The 16,939-nt window shown below is 44.1% G+C and overlaps 1 protein-coding gene across 1 annotated transcript; it reads right to left on the bottom strand.

Annotated features, from left to right (window-relative positions):
- Positions 1–7,410: 7,410 nt before the first annotated feature.
- On the bottom strand, positions 7,411–14,954 carry LOC306891533 (uncharacterized protein). Its single transcript, XM_079451891.1, has 18 exons — positions 14,500–14,954; positions 13,995–14,061; positions 13,820–13,888; positions 13,668–13,736; positions 13,527–13,591; positions 13,364–13,439; positions 13,167–13,235; positions 13,026–13,090; positions 12,863–12,938; positions 12,666–12,734; positions 11,214–11,270; positions 11,055–11,123; positions 10,813–10,892; positions 10,549–10,725; positions 10,247–10,423; positions 10,049–10,121; positions 9,833–9,919; positions 7,411–9,754 (listed from the first exon to the last, which is right to left on the bottom strand). The coding sequence occupies exons 1-18, from the start codon at positions 14,717–14,719 to the stop codon at positions 9,751–9,753; spliced, it is 1,569 nt and encodes a 522-aa protein (XP_079308017.1). The 5' UTR covers positions 14,720–14,954; the 3' UTR covers positions 7,411–9,750.
- Positions 14,955–16,939: the final 1,985 nt, after the last annotated feature.

Here is a 16,939-nt window from a genome sequence, read left to right as displayed (position 1 = left end):
TCTGCGGAGTCGGAGGCGTGGGGTTGGAGAAGGGATGGTGAAACGTATTAGTTTGTGATCGGAGAGGGGAAAGAGGCATGAATGGAGGTCGAGCACTGGTTGGTTTGTGGAGCAGACCAGGTCGAGGATGTGTCCTTTTTCATGGGTGGGGAATGTGACATGTTGGGTGAGAGAGAAGTTATCCAGTACAAAGGTTAGTTCTGATGAGAGCTTGCAGGTGGAGGAGTCCATGTGGATGTTTAAGTCACCGAGTAGCAGCAGGCGTGGAGAGAAGTTCAGTGAAATCAGAGAGGAAGGAGGGATTTGGTTTAGGTGGCCGGTAAGTCAGGATGACTGTCATGGAGAAAAGAGCTTTGAAGGCAAGGTATTCAAACGATGATACAGAGGGGAGGGTTAGTTCTGTGATCCGGAAGTGCTGATTGAAAATAACGGCGAGGCCACCTCCACGTCGGGAAGGGCGGGGTTTGCAGATATAGTTGTAGCCAGGGGGGGATGCTTGGTTGAGGGAGAAAAAGTCGTTGGGTTGTTGCCAGGTTTCGGTGAGCAGAAGGAAGTCCAGGGTATTATCGAGGATTAATTCATGGAGGGCAGGGGCTTTATTGTTGAGCGATCGGGTGTTGAGGAGGGCAAAATTGGCCTGATGAGAGGGTGGTGGGATGGGGAGAGGCTGGAGAGATCTAAGGTTGTCATGATTAGCAGTACGTGTGATCGGCGGGTAATGGGGGTATTTAATTTGAGGGGGGACAGTGAGAGGATTTATAGATAAATGGAGAGCATGACTGAGTGCATGTGAAGTGCAGAGAGCACTGCAGTCCAGTCCAGGTTTTCTGTGCAGCCTAACTATGTGCTCAGCCCTATGTGATCAAGTGGCTGAAGTATTCTGATGACGTGGATGAGTATTCAGATGACGTGGGACAGGTGCGACAGAGCATACAGGTGACCAGATGGATGGAATGGATTGTCCACGGCGGAAGAAAACAAACTTGCGGCGCGAGCTTCTGTGGATGTAGCGGGGTCGACGTAGAAGTCCGAGCTGTTTGATGACTGGGACGCAGGGTGGAGTGGAGTAGTTGTTGAGTCCGACCAGTTGCAGAGTTGAATATTTGATCATGATGCCACAAAAATGTCACGGCACGGATCGGGTGGAGGTTGCTTGTGAGAAGGAGGTCAGCAATCGGGATAGCCGCTGTAGCAGCTAGGATTAGCCGCCCCGCGTTTGTAAACGAGGGAAGCCAGCTAGCGGCTAACCAACAAGGTGAGAGTCCGGTCTAGGAATCCCAGCGGCTTCGGGAACCAGCTGAGAGGCTGTCCAAAGGTAGGGGTACAACAAACACGAACAAACAAACAGGAACAGAGGAGAGTAGCAGAGTAGCAAACGGAGAAGCGGCGACTGCCAGTGTCCTCTCACATCGGCCTATGTGAGTGGTAAAACTCCGGGGCCGGATGGCTTCCCTATTGAATTTAAAAAAAAATTCTCATTGAAACTAACCCCCTTTTAGAAAATGTATATACCGAGGCATTGGAACGTAAGACTCTCCCTCCTACAATGACCCAGGCCACCATCTCAGTCCTTCTTAAGAAAGGAAAGGACCCTCTGGAGTGTGGATCATTTCGGCCTGTGAGCCTACTCTGCTGCGATTACAAAATCTTGACCAAGGTTCTGGCTAGTAGATTGGAGTCTGTCATGCATACAGTGATACATCCAGATCAGACTGGTTTTATTACTGGGCGGCAGCTCTTTGGCAATATAAGAAGGCTTTTTAATATTCTTTATTCCCCGGAAACTCCACTTACAGCAGAGGTTTTGCTCTCTCTCGATGCTCACAAGGCATTTGACAGGATTGAGTATGAGTATCTTCTTGCAACTCTGGGAAGGTTTGGATTTGGACCGGCTTTTTGTTCATGGATAAGGATCCTGTATGCTACCCCGCAGGCCTCCGTCCGTACTAATAGAATAATCTCCAATTATTTTCCTATAGGGAGGGGGACAAGACAGGGCTGTCCATTGAGCCCACTTCTGTTTGACCTAGCCATTGAACCACTAGCGGTTACACTTAGAGGCGCCGAGGGGCTCACGGGTGTTGTCAGGGGGGGTCAAAATCATAAACTGTCTCTGTATGCGGACGACCTGATACTGTACCTGTCCGATCCTTGCACCTCTATTCCTAAGGCATTAGAAATTATATCAAATTTTGGCTACAAAATTAATCTTACTAAGAGTTTGCTCTTCCCTATTAACGACCAGGCGCGACAGATGTCTTTTGAGGCATATCAAGTGAAAGAAACTCGCGACACTTTTACATATCTTGGCATTTCAGTAACCAGCAAATACAAGGATTTATTCAAGCATAACTTTAAACCAGCCCTAGAAAGGGCCAAACAGGACCTTTCCCGTTGGTCTACGCTGCCGTTATCGCTTGCTGGCAGGGTTAACTCTGTCAAGATGATAATTATGCCCAGGTTCTTATTTTTATTTAATACAATACCTGTTTTTATCCCAAAATCTTTTTTCAAAGAGTTAGATAAATCTATATCTACCTTTATCTGGAACAAGACCATCCCACGAATTATGAAGTTGCATCTGGAGAAACGGAAAGTGGCAGGAGGCCTAGCTCTACCAAATTTTTTACAATATTATTGGGCAGCTAATATCTATAAACTAATATACTGGGTCTCTGCGTCTTATGAGGCGGGTGGACCTGAATGGGTTGAAATGGAACAATATTCCGCTCATCCGGTGTCTCTACCTTCTTTAATATGTGCACCATTGCCACTCAGTAAGATGCGTCTTACAAATAATCTTATTGTGGGTGGCTCACTTCGAATATAGTCCCAATTCAGGACCCACTTCAAAGATAAACAGGCTCTCTCCCAATCTCAGCCAACGCACTCTTTCCACCCTCACTCATGGATACAGCATTTAAATCATGGTTCAGGAGTGGTCTGAAGCGGGTGAAGGATCTTTTTTAGGGATGGTGTGTTCATGTCATTTGAGCAGCTGATAAATGAATATATTAGTATCCCCAGCTCCCATTATTTCAGGTATCAGCAGGTGTGTGTATTCGTTCGGAAACATTTCCCTTCCTTTCCGTTACTCTCGTCAAATAATTGGATGGAGGAGTGGTTGGAGGGGGATCTGAACCAAAGAGGAGGAGTGAGCAGAATATATGAGGATATTCAGATGATGGCCTTGCCTTCGCTTGGTCATATCAGGGCAGGATGGGAGGGGGAACTAGGATTTGGATTGTCGGACATATCCTGGCAAAGCGCAATTAAGAGAATACATTTAACTTTGATTTGTATCAGACATGGTTTGCTTCAGTTTAAGGTGCTTCACAGGCTTCATTTATCTAGGAGTAAGCTTGCCAGGATGTATCCAGATGTCGACCCGAATTGTTCTCGATGCCGTCAGGCCCCGGCTACCCTCTCTCATATGTTCTGGGCTTGCCCAAAGGTAACACAGTTTTGGTCTTTGATTTTTGGCACTTTTTCTTACATTTGTGGCAGAGAGATAAGCCCTGCTTCTGAAATCGCAATATTTGGTGTGACCCCTACTGGTGAGGCGATATCTGGTGCACAATCAGACGCCATTGCGTTTTCATCCATACTGGCCAGACGTCTTATTTTGTGCAACTGGAAGTCAGATGCGCCTCCCACACAATTTAAAATCCAATAAAAATGTTTGAATAATAATTAAATGACACATTTCTTTCGTGAAATAACTTGTTCAGGGCAGGACTAAAATAAAAATACATTTCTCTCATTCTCCACAGTTTTTCAACATTTTCCAGATTCTGCAAGAGTGATGTAAACCTTTGACCTCAACTGTATATTTTGAATAGAATGAACGTCAGGCAGGTAGTCAGAGAAAGATTTTTTAATTGTCGTGCATTAGCATATTAGCTCGCATCACATGATTAGCAAAACTGCACGTGAGCTACACCGCACACACATCACACTCGTGCACGTATCAACATTTAGAAAACATCGCAGACTTTTTGAGCAGATCTGGAAACCAGCAAACAATTCAATGAGTTTCACTTCAAAACTGACCGACCGTTTCATTGGACACGCGTGCCTGGACTGCAGTTCACTTCTGGTCGGTGTTTGTTTACCGGTCTGGCTGGTGCCTTATAATTTAACAATTTATATTTGATTTATGTTAATATAATAATTCTATTAATTAAACGATTTGTTAAACGGGACCTGTAACGTTGTGAACTGTTACGATCGTGGAAGGGGAGAACCCAATTGCAGGCAGACACGGCGAAACAGGGATGAAGGGGTTAACAAAGGGACTTTAATAATAACAGAAAACAAACCAAACATCCACGATGGGAAAACACTAACTAAACTGGATACAAAAAACTGAAAACAAACTCATCCCACAAGGGGGGCAAACGTAAACAACTAGGACTAAAACAAGGAACTTTGAAACCATACATACACAACGAACAAGACCAGAGAACTAGGGGACATGGCAGGAAACAAGAACAGCATACAGGTACAGCTATAACGAACGAGCACAAGACAATAGACAAGAGGGCATCTTATAGGGAGACTAACAAAGGAGATAACAATGGGCAGGTGTGGGTAATGAGACACAGGAGGAAAGCAATACTAGGAACGAGAGGGGCGGGGCCAATGACGAGACTGGAGAGAACACATATTATGTCCTGATTGACCATAATATGTTTCTCTCCACATAAAACACGTGGGTCTGTCATGATTCTGCCCCTAGACCAGAAAACCAAGACAAGATTAGGCAGAATCATGACAGAACCCCCCCCTTAATGAACGCCCCCTGGCGTTCACCAAGGGAGAACACTAACAAGACAAGACCGACTGGGAAACAGACAACAACCAACAAAACATGGTAAACACAATTAGGGGCAGACAAGAATACATGATAAAAGGGTTGGGGTGACATACTAAAAATAACAAACAAGGGAGGGGGGGAGGGGGAACAACAAAGTTCATGGGGGGAAGTCCAGTGGGACAAGGGGGAACAGTCCTAGTTCCCGGGGGCGCTCGAGAGCGTGGAGTCCCCGGGGACTTGATGGAAGAAGTCCTCGGGAGAACTGTTCTTGTTCCCGGCATAAGTGCCGGACTGGGTACCGGCTGGAAGGCCGGCTGAGCCACATGCTGGAAGGCCGGCTGGAAGGCCGGATGAGCCACCGGCTGGAAGACCGGCTGAGCCACCGGCTGGAAGACCGGCTGGAAGGCCGGCTGAGCCACCGGCTGGAAGGCCGGCAGGGCAGGACTTGGTGCAGGACTTGGCGCCGGCTGGAAGGCCGGCTGAGCCACCGGCTGGAAGGCCGGCAGGGCAGGACTTGGTGCAGGACTTGGCGCCGGCTGGAAGGCCGGCAGGGCAGGACTTGACGCCGGCTGGAAGGCCGGCTGGGCAGGACTTGACGCCGGCTGGAAGGCCGGCTGGGCAGGACTTGACGCCGGCTGGAAGGCCGGCTGGGCAGGACTTGACGCCGGCTGGAAGGCCGGCTGGAAGGCCGGCTGGGCAGGACTTGACGCCGGCTGGAAGGCCGGCTGGGCAGGACTTGAAACTGGGGTGGGTGGACTTGGGACCACCGGACTTGGGACCACCGGACTTGGGACCACCGGACTTGGGACCACCGGACTTGGGACCACCGGACACGGGACCACCGGACACGACGGGACCACCGGACACGACGGGACCACCGGACACGACGGGACCACCGGACACGACGGGACCACCGGACACGACGGGACCACCGGACACGACGGGACCACCGGACACGACGGGACCACCGGACACGACGGGACCACCGGACACGACGGGACCACCGGACACGACGGGACCACCGGACACGACGGGACCACCGGACACGACGGGACCACCGGACACGACGGGACCACCGGACTTGACGGGACATCAGGAGGCCCGCTGGACGGGGCCCTCCTGCCCGTATGACGCCCCCCCAAAAAATATTTGGGCTGAGTCCCGGTGTTCTCCTCTGGCTGGAAGTTCAGGCTGGAGATTACACCCCTCCTCGGCTTCTTCTTCTTCTTCGACCGGCTCACGGTGGGTGTAGCCGGTTGCGGAGAAGCGGTGGGGAGCATGACTAGCTCCGTGCTGGAAGAGTCGAAGGGTGCAGAGGGTGAGGAGAGGCCCACAGCCCCGAGTCGCAGGGTACGGCCCTCGGGGATGGCGGCCAGCGGGGGGGGAAAACTGGGCTGGACTGAGACCCTGGGCTCCGGCCGGTTCATGGCATACCTGATAAGGTCAGTGAAGCCCAGCGGTCTCAGCATTCGCATCTCCCACCCCGCTAGAGGTTGGTTGAGGCCGCCATTGAACAGGACCATCTGTTCCTGCTCACTGTGGACCATCTCCCCTGCCACCTCAAAAAAGCGGTCCGCAAACTCCAACACATCTGAGTGGCCCTGGCGTAGACGGAGTAGGCGATGAGCCTGGGTCGCTCGCCTTGCCTCCATCTTGCCTGCTGGGTTCTGTTGTGGCTCGTTCATTCTGTCACGGTTGTGAGAGGAAGAACCCAATGGCAGGCAGACACGGCGATGAAGGGGTTTAACAGATAATTTATTATACAATAAGACAGAAAACAAAAACCCACGAGGGGGTAAAACAAGACAGGATAAATAATAGGGACAACCAGGACACAGACTAACTAGACTGGGAAAACAATACTAAGAACAAGACTAAACTAACTGACCAAAACACAAGGACTAGAGACACGACGCAAGACTTATCCAGAGCATATAACATACCGCAAACAAGGTACAGAATACAATGAACGAGCACAGGACAATGAACACGAGGATGTTTTATAGGGGAAACAAACAGAGGATAATTGACAAGGGTCAGGTGCGGGTAATGACACACTCAGGGAAGGTTAACGAGGAAACGAGATGGCGGGAACAAAGACACGGACCAGAGAGAGAGCATATAAAGCCGATAGCCAACATCTCTCTCTCACATAAAACACAAGGCTTTGTCATGAATCTGCCTCAAGACCAAGAATAGACATGACATGAAGGCAGATTCATGACAGTGAACAGCATGTGGTACATTGACATCCACCGGCTGAGCTCGGTATCGCAGTCTAAGCAGTGTTATATAACTACAGTGGGCACCTTTGTCAGCAGAATGAATCCTAGTCAGTGTCATCCTGAAGATTTAACATACAACATATTGTATGATAATCCAAAGATCACTTCCAATCTGTAGTCAGACACTGTGATTTTCAATGCGTTTTCAATGCGTCCTTGAGAATCGAACCCACAACCATTTATGCTACTAACCCAATGCTCCAACTGAGCCACAGGATCAGTGAAGGAGTCAAATAACAGCTCAGTTCAACTTCATAATGTTTCATAAAAGCCAAACATTGTCAAGGAACAAGTAAGTGACCAGATCCATGAGGAATTATGCTTTAATAGTGATCATTGTTGCATAGACATGAATGATAACATATACAACACACAATTCAATTACATTCAGAGAGCTCATGGGAACAATGTAAAGACACATCCATGCCATCAAAAACTGAAGCAAAAGTGCTTTTACACAATTTAATATTTCACATAATTTGTGGCTGCCTCTAATACAGATTTATTATTGATTCATTAAAGTTGACAGCCACAATACAAATTAAACACACATGTGTCAAAACTGGTTTAAGTGAAATTCTTGAAAACGAATCATTTAACAGGATGCATTTAAGCAGCCTCATACCTTTCTCTTTTGTCAGCATCCCTTCGCCGCTGCAGACTCCCATTACCTGCTGTTGATGAAGGCATCTTCTTTGGTCATCATGAGGTTGAGCATTCCGTCCAACCGGATCGGCTCAGTCAGACTCGCATGTCCCGAGAATGAGACAAGAAAACAAGACAAGGGTTATTACATGGGTAACACCTGCCTGCTAAAGACAACATGGCATTTCAATGGATATAATTGAAAACTATGATGTATGAAATAAAAATCTGCACTAAGATCTAGACAAGATGTTGTTTGTCACTTTGAGGAGTGCCGTCTCTGTGCTGTAGTTACTACAGAATTCTTAATACTCAATATGATTTTAAACTGTTTAATATGTCATTCACAGTTTAATTTGTGAATTGTGTCATCGGTAGATAAAATTTTTCGGTGCATTTTATTTCTCAATGAATTAGCGGGTTGTTGTTGCTTATGAGTCTATGCGCCAAGATGGATAAACACCTCCCTGTGAGTAAGGGCCAATCACATTTCTACCCATTACCCCTCCATTAAGGGTGTTCACGTGAAGGAGTGTTTTCGAGGGGGTAGGGGGAAAGGAATGGCCATATAGCCCTTCAAACAGACCTCAGTTCAAAAGTAAGCGTAACGCATTATACTCGCTTGAGCAGCCATGCTGGATAAATTTCAGGTCGCATTAATAGATATTTTATCGACAGTCTTTTTTTTATGTTACATTCAATCTTGTTCATATTTATCACGGTTCAAATTCCAAACGAAGAAATCATTCCTATGCCCTACTCCCTTCGAAGGGCAGAGCCCTTGGAGTTTAGACTTGAGGGAACAGGGCATCTGCGTGCCATTATGTAGACGTTTGGAATGCACTTGGGAAAGGAAGCGACGTCATTTCCTCATCTTCAGCTGGCATGTTCTCCCGTGAAAACAAAGCATTGTGTACATCAGCAAATGTCACTGTTTTAATGGCATAACTTAAGCGATTTAAATGTATTAAAAATATTTTCTTGTAAAATTAAAAACATTGCAATAAACCTCTTACTGCTCCTGTAACCGTAGCATAGAATAACAGAAAACACTTCAACTATATCGAAAACCGTGGCTTCCAGTATTTCCTCTGTTAAAGGAATTGTTCACTTCCAACATTTTCATGAACATTTACTCACCCCTGTTGTCATTCAAGATGTTGATGTATTTTTTCTTTAGTCGAAAAGAAATGAATCCTGGAATGTTTTCATCAAAAACCATAGTGGACTTCAATGGACTCCAAACGGTTGAAGGTGAAAATTACAGTTTCAGTGCAGCTAATACCATACGACGAATAAGGGTCTTATCTAGCGAAACGATCAGTCATTTTCTAAAATAAAAATGTACATGCTTTATAAACACAAATGCTCTTATTGCTCCGTTCTGCAAAGTGCCCTCACGACGTCACGTAATAACGCTGAAAAGTAATAGTTTATCAAAAAACATAATTTCTTTTCAACTAAACAACAGGGGCGAGTAAATTATCATGAAAATGTATGTTGAAAGTGAACAATTCCTTTAAGTATCTCAAATCTGCTCATGACGTTTTTGAGGTTAATCATCTTATAGTTCTGTTTATTATGATGGGTTCACACCAAACACGATCAATCGCGCTCCACGCTCTTTATTACTCACACGAAATGACAAACGTTTCCCGCGAGTGACGCGATCTGACAAATATTTTTGAACCTTCGTGGAAGATGAAATTGACAAACGAGTCTTTGCATTGACTTTGTATGCAATTTACATACGCCAGACGGTTAATTCGCATTTGGTGTGAATCCAGTGTTACTTTGACTGATGATTAAGAAGAGTTTTGAGTTTAGGAATATCATAAAGCTGGTCTGTTCCTGCTATGTGGTAAATCAAAGTTTAGGATTGTTATGCAGAAATAACGGTTTGATCGCCTGATTGTGAGTTTAGAAATACTGTATGTACATCAAGGGCATTAAATTTATTTATTTAGACCATTTGGTGTCTCCTGGCTCCATCCAGACTCTTTAGCTGCAAAAACAACAAATAAACATTAAGTACAATGATAATAAACTGATTATTAATGTTTATGGTCTCATATCACTGTACCTGTAAGCTGAAAGTCTATGACGTTTGCAGCTGAGACTCTCTTTCCGGAGACAGGGCTGACGGTTAGAGTAGGGAGCATATAAATGCCTAGAAATACAAATAGAACACAGTTTCTGCAAACCATCAAATAAATAATTGTCTGTTGTTTTTATTTTAACATGCGCAGTGTTAATGTCACAATGTTTAAAGGTAAAGCTGAGAATTTATTTAACTTACTGAGGTGCAGAAGCCGGTGTAGGGGGTTTCGTCCATGTTTCTTGTCCAGCCACCATCGGATGCTGTGCAAAACCTGTTGAGAACAAATCCAAGTAGACAAATGACACACCTGTTCATCCAAAGATGAATATCAAAGACAAAGGTTTTCAGTATTTAAAGAGTGTCAAAACTGTTGGTCAGACAGAACTAACAACTTACCAAACGTTGGTTGTTTTTGAAAAACAAAAGTGGCTGGACGAAGAAGAGGCTTTGGCCTGTTCGGTGTTGTACAGCAAGTCTTTTCGGACAGGTGCATTGCAGCCAACAGATTACAGAGTTCGTCAACACTGCAGCCTGTCCTCAAAGAACTCCTCACCCCCTGCCTCTGTGGAAAAGCTGTTGAGAACAAATCCAAGTAGATAAATGACACACCTGTTCATCCAAACATGAATATCAAAGACAAAGGTTTTCAGTATTTAAAGAGTGTCAAAACTGTTGGTCAGACAGAACTAACAACTTACCAAACGTTGGTTGTTTTTGAAAAACAAAAGTGGCTGGACGAAGAAGAGGCTTTGGCCTGTTCGGTGTTGTACAGCAAGTCTTTTCGGACAGGTGCATTGCAGCCAACAGATTACAGAGTTCGTCAACACTGCAGCCTGTCCTCAAAGAACTCCTCACCCCCTGCCTCTGTGGAAAAGCTGTTGAGAACAAATCAGAGTAGATGAATAACACATCCAACGTCTGAAATCAACAGTTTGGAAAAATAAAGAGCATCTTCATCGTACTCTGTGCAGTAGTATTCGGTCCTTCTCGTGGTCTCGCTCCTTTTGCTGTGGAGGAGGAGCGTGTTGAAGAATCTTGATGTCTAAAAATACAAGGAAAACTACTTTAAAGCCCGTTTCAAACATTTGATCATGTATAAACAGAGAATTTGTTCAACTCAAGTGGTGGAGCCTCTGAGCGAGGAAATGTTTATCAGGTACAGTTCGGGCAAACATTCATAAACTGAGCCCTTTATTCAACTCACTCAGATTGTGAAGCTTGTGTGTCAGCGGACTCGGGCCTATTAAACAAGCCTGGAGGATGAGGTCTGGGACTAGAAACACAAAGACAATGTACAGCATATCAAGTAAAGCTTCAAACAACATTCAAACATTTATAAACTGAGAAAATGTGATCAACTCACCGAAGTGGTGCAGCCTCTGTGAGCGACTTTTTATATCCAGAGCGAGAAGATTTATGCCTAATAATAGAAGATAAAAGGTACTTTAGGTCCAGTTTAAGCAAACACTTGAACATTTATACATGGAGACCATTTGATCTACTCACTCAGATACAGGAGCTGGTGTGGTGGGGGGCTTGCTGGACATTTCTGGCCCACCCATCTCCTGCTTTTGTGCGACAGCTATTGAGATCAAATGAGAGTAGATAAATGAGACACGTGTTCATCCCCAACCAGGGTTTTGAAAGATAAAGAGCATTGATACTGTACCCAGAGTCGTGTTCTGGCTGTCCGGTGGGGTCGCTCTATTTCCGCCTGAAGGAGGAGATCTTTGCCTAAAAATACAAAGAAATGTATATTAAGTACCGTTTCAGCAAACATTTATCAAGCCAAAACATTTGATCCACTCACTGAGCTGTTGAAGCGTCTCGTACACGGTAATCCTGACTATGACAGGAACCCAAAGGAGGAGATCTACGCCTGCAATACAACGAAATTAATATTACGTACAGTTCTGGCAAAAACTGTGGCATTTATTAATGGAGACTTTAGGTACAGTTTAAGCAAACACTTGAACATTTATACATGGAGACCATTTGATCTACTCACTCAGATACAGTTGCTGGTGTGGTGGGGGGCTTGCTGGACATTTCTGGCCCACCCATCTCCTGCTTTTGTGCGACAGCTATTGAGATCAAATGAGAGTAGATAAATGAGACACGTGTTCATCCCCAACCAGGGTTTTGAAAGATAAAGAGCATTGATACTGTACCCAGAGTCGTGTTCTGGCTGTCCGGTGGGGTCGCTCTATCTCCGTCTGAAGGAGGAGATCTTTGCCTAAAAATACAAAGAAATGTATATTAAGTACCGTTTTCAGCAAACATTTATCAAGCGAAAACATTTGATCTACTCACTGAGCTTTTGAAGCGTCTCTGACACGATAATCCTGACTATGACAGGAACCCAAAGGAGGAGATCTACGCCTGCAATACAACGAAATTAATATTACGTACAGTTCTGGCAAAAACTGTGGCATTTATTAATGGAGACTTTAGGTACAGTTTAAGCAAACACTTGAACATTTATACATGGAGACCATTTGATCTACTCACTCAGATACAGTTGCTGGTGTGGTGGGGGGCTTGCTGGACATTTCTGGCCCACCCATCTCCTGCTTTTGTGCGACGGCTATTGAGATCAAATGAGAATAGATAAATGAGACACGTGTTCATCCCCAACCAGGGTTTTGAAAGATAAAGAGCATTGATACTGTACCCAGAGTCGTGTTCTGGCTGTCCGGTGGGGTCGCTCTATCTACGCCTGAAGGAGGAGATCTTTGCCTAAAAATACAAAGAAATGTATATTAAGTACCGTTTCAGCAAACATTTATCAAGCGAAAACATTTGATCCACTCACTGAGCTTTTGAAGCGTCTCTGACACGGTAATCCTGACTATGACAGGAACCCAAAGGAGGAGATCTACGCCTGCAATACAACGAAATTAATATTACGTACAGTTCTGGCAAAAACTGTGGCATTTATTAATGGAGACTTTAGGTACAGTTTAAGCAAACACTTGAACATTTATACATGGAGACCATTGATCTACTCACTCAGATACAGGAGCTGGTGTGGTGGGGGGCTTGCTGGACATTTCTGGCCCACACATCTCCTGCTTTTGTGCGACAGCTATTGAGATCAAATGAGAATAGATAAATGAGACACGTGTTCATCCCCAACCAGGGTTTTGAAAGATAAAGAGCATTGATACTGTACCCAGAGTCGTGTTCTGGCTGTCCGGTGGGGTCGCTCTATCTCCGCCTAAAGGAGGAGATCTTTGCCTAAAAATACAAAGAAATGTATATTAATTACCGTTTCAGCAAACATTTATCAAGCGAAAACATTTGATCCACTCACTGAGCTTTTGAAGCGTCTCTGACACGGTAATCCTGACTATGACAGGAACCCAAAGGAGGAGATCTACGCCTGCAATACAACGAAATTAATATTACGTACAGTTCTGGCAAAAACTGTGGCATTTATTAATGGAGACTTTAGGTCAAGTTTAAGCAAACAATTGAACATTTATACATGGAGACCATTGATCTACTCACTCAGATACAGGAGCTGGTGTGGTGGGGGGCTTGCTGGACATTTCTGGCCCACACATCTCCTGCTTTTGTGCGACAGCTATTGAGATCAAATGAGAGTAGATAAATGAGACACGTGTTCATCCCCAACCAGGGTTTTGAAAGATAAAGAGCATTGATACTGTACCCAGAGTCGTGTTCTGGCTGTCCGGTGGGGTCGCTCTATCTCCGCCTAAAGGAGGAGATCTTTGCCTAAAAATACAAAGAAATGTATATTAAGTACCGTTTCAGCAAACATTTATCAAGCGAAAACATTTGATCTACTCACTGAGCTTTTGAAGCGTCTCTGACACGGTAATCCTGACTAAGACAGGAACCCAAAGGAGGAGATCTACGCCTGCAATACAACGAAATTAATATTACGTACAGCTCTGGCAAAAACTGTGGCATTTATTAATGGAGACAGATTTTTTAACTCACTGAGTTGATGACGCTTCTCTGACGGGACGTTCGGGCCTTTTAAAGAAGCCAGAGTGAGGAGATCTACACCTAATACAAGAAAAGTACTTTTAATACCATTAAGAATGATGACATGTATCGCAAGTATTGTTTGATATTCACGTGGTGTTGAAATCAAGAGAGCTGCTCATCTCACCCTGCTGGCTTCCTCCACACATTAGACTCGGTCTTCAGCCGGAAGTCTCTCTGGATAAAACTCTTCGCTGTACAAAACAAATAACAGAAGGTCAATGACGGTAAATAGTCATTTGAATTTTGTGGGGATTACATGTAGTTATAACATCTTTTATTTGAAAATAATGTCTACAAATATTTTCCTTTATAAGATTAAAGGTGTAGTTCAGAGTTAATGCCCAATATAGAGAATATTAGTGATCAGACAGACATACTGCATCAGTCACGATCAGACATCCAGTATGAAACCACGTGAGCCTCTCTGTGAAATCCAGGCTCAAATCTCAACGCTTTTATAAGATTGAGCACCAATGTCATGGTCTTACTCGGGCAATAAACAAGATATCAAACTGTAAACCGAATGTAATAAACCTCTAATAACAAATGCATTACTTCACCTGGCATTTCACAGGCAGAGTCACACAGAAGCATTTAAAGTGTTGGTCAGAAAATAATATCTAACTCACGTTTCTCGTATCTCCTCTTGACTGGGGATGAGGTCTCCGGATCTTTATACTTCACAAGAAATCCATTTAAGACCACCGGGTAATCCAAAACAGCATAGGACGGAATGACTATGTCTGACGGATCAACTTCGGTCTCCTCGACTATATCCGCCCATGATTTTGAGAGCTGGAGATCAAAGTCAAAGTCCTCGACGGACGGAGGAACAACAGAAGCATCCATCGCGGTTCGGTTAACGGCGGTGTGCAGCCAAACGACTCGATGCAGGTGAACTGTGGCGCTGTTCGACGATCAGTCAGGAGTCGACGAATAAACACCTTTCGGTGAAATATTCGGTCTCACTTTCTTCACGGAAAACAAACAACCAGCAGAAAAGCAAAACACGCAAGAATCGCACAGAAAAGCCTCGAACTCTCAGGAGCTCAACTTATCTGTTCAACGCCAAACTCAAACCAACGAAGACTGTTGTGAGGCGGGGGCTTTTAAAGAGGGAGCGCGCTTTGTGACGTCATAGCCTTGTCACATGAGGACCCAAGCCGTTGCCTTGGAGACCGTCAGAAACCTTGCAATGCATAACAATAACAATATTAACATGGCGACACGTGTTTCTCACTCAAATGTTATTCAATATATCAATTCATGGGATAACGAATCAATGTCAGACGTGCCATTCAAAACTAACAGAGAAATCGACGCTATTGGATTAGATGCCTGTAACTTTGAATTCTGTTAGACTTTACAGAATCAACTCGGGCCATTTTCAATAGGAACGCAATGCAATCCATGTTGAATCATGTTTGAATCCATGTTGATTTCTGTTAGACTTTACATTTTCAATAGGAACGCAATGCAATTGGTTTGCGTAGTATTGAAAGGATGTTGATTTAAGTTAACATGTACCATAATAAACAACGTTCAAATATTGAAAACATCACATTGTGTTACATTGCTTTATTATTTATACAAAAACATACATTCACAAATACATACAAACCTTATATAAAAGGCATTTACTCTCAAATACACACCAAGAGGTATAAATGTAAAGTATATGCTACTATAAATTGTCTCAATTTCCAAAATAAGTGCAACATTTCATCAAGAATAAAACATGTTATTTTGTAGCAACTGTGTATGTCTAGTATAGTCAGTCGGGCACAGCCTCAGACATGATTCACTATTATTATTGCTTCTTTACTATAAAATAAACTAACCAGATTGGACTAACCGTGACTGTCCCTTTTGTTCCACAAAAACACACACAGAAAAGATTTCTATAGGCGACTTTGAGGGACTAGCATCAGTTCAAAGACCTTTCTGGGTCGAAGATGAGCTTAAACTTGACTCACAAAACTCTCCAGACGGTTGTTACAAGTGGAAGTGCGGTGCTGGTCCCTATAGTGTCACTTTCAACATATCTGTCTATGAAAAAAGATGTTAAAGAGAATCTTCTTTATAATAATGCTTCTTTATAACAAAAGGCGTCACTTTATACCCCGGTTAACAATTATATACGGTAGTTTCTTAGAATTGATGTGATTAGGAATTGCTCAAATGTGCTCATCATCTTGTCATTTTAAACCTGTAGGCCTTTCTTTCTGTTGCACAACACAAAAGAAGATATTTTGAAGAATGTTTGTAACAGAACATCGTTTGTCCACCTGGACTTCTATTGTATGGGATCACAAAAAGTGCAAGTCAATGGGGAGCAACGGTTTTCTGGTACCAACTGTATTCAAAATATTTTCTTCTATGTTCTGCTGAAGAAAGTAAATCATACAGGTTCGAAATGTCATGAGGGTGAGTAAACGATGACAACATTTTTGTTCTTGGGTGAACTATCCCTTTAATAACAAAGTAGTAGTCAGTCATCCATGGAATGGCTGAGAGGTCAGTGTGGTGTTCTTCTGGCCAACATCTGACCAAGGTTCTTGATGTCTTCAGCTGTGTCTCACAAGCAAACAGAAGACCTGCAATAAAAAACATACATTCCTGCTATTTAAAGGAATAGATTGCCCAAAAAAGAAAAGCGTTCTGACTCGAGGGGAAAGGGGGGGGGGGGTGTCACGTTTGAATCTTATATAAACTCTGTGTGCAGGAGGAAACAGGGCCTTTTCTCTGCACCATTTCATTGCTTATGATGCAGATTAAACGACAATGTTTGTCGCGTTTGTCTGGGCTGACTCACCTAGTTTAAGGAATAAGAAAATTCCACCACAGACCTTTTATGCACAGTATGCAGAGACCAAGCAACACAATGACAATATTTTACCTTATGTGCTAATGACATCACTGTCAGAAATCATATGAGTTGAACAACATTCTGCGAGAGGCAAATGTATTAAGCACAACAGTGAAGGCCTGTGTTTATAGCAGCCTTATTACGGTAAATGTAGTTATGCCTCTTCAATGTTTTACTCTATAGTTTCCTGAATCATTGAA

Source organism: Barbatula barbatula (assembly GCF_947034865.1).
Source record: "Barbatula barbatula genome assembly, chromosome: 1".
NCBI classification, from domain to species: Eukaryota; Metazoa; Chordata; class Actinopteri; order Cypriniformes; family Nemacheilidae; genus Barbatula; species Barbatula barbatula.
The sequence above is the reverse complement of the archived record's forward strand: the minus strand, read 5'-3'. Positions and strand labels throughout refer to the sequence as shown.

Coding starts and splice junctions, on each gene's coding strand:
- LOC306891533 (XM_079451891.1), bottom strand. CDS start 14,719: ATGGATGCTTCTGTTGTTCCTCCGTCCGTCGAGGACTTTGACTTTGAT. Junction 13,592..13,667: donor AGAGACGCTTCAAAAGCTCA/GTGAGTAGATCA, acceptor TTGTATTTTTAG/GCAAAGATCTCCTCCTTTAG. Junction 13,091..13,166: donor AGAGACGCTTCAAAAGCTCA/GTGAGTGGATCA, acceptor TTGTATTTTTAG/GCAAAGATCTCCTCCTTTAG.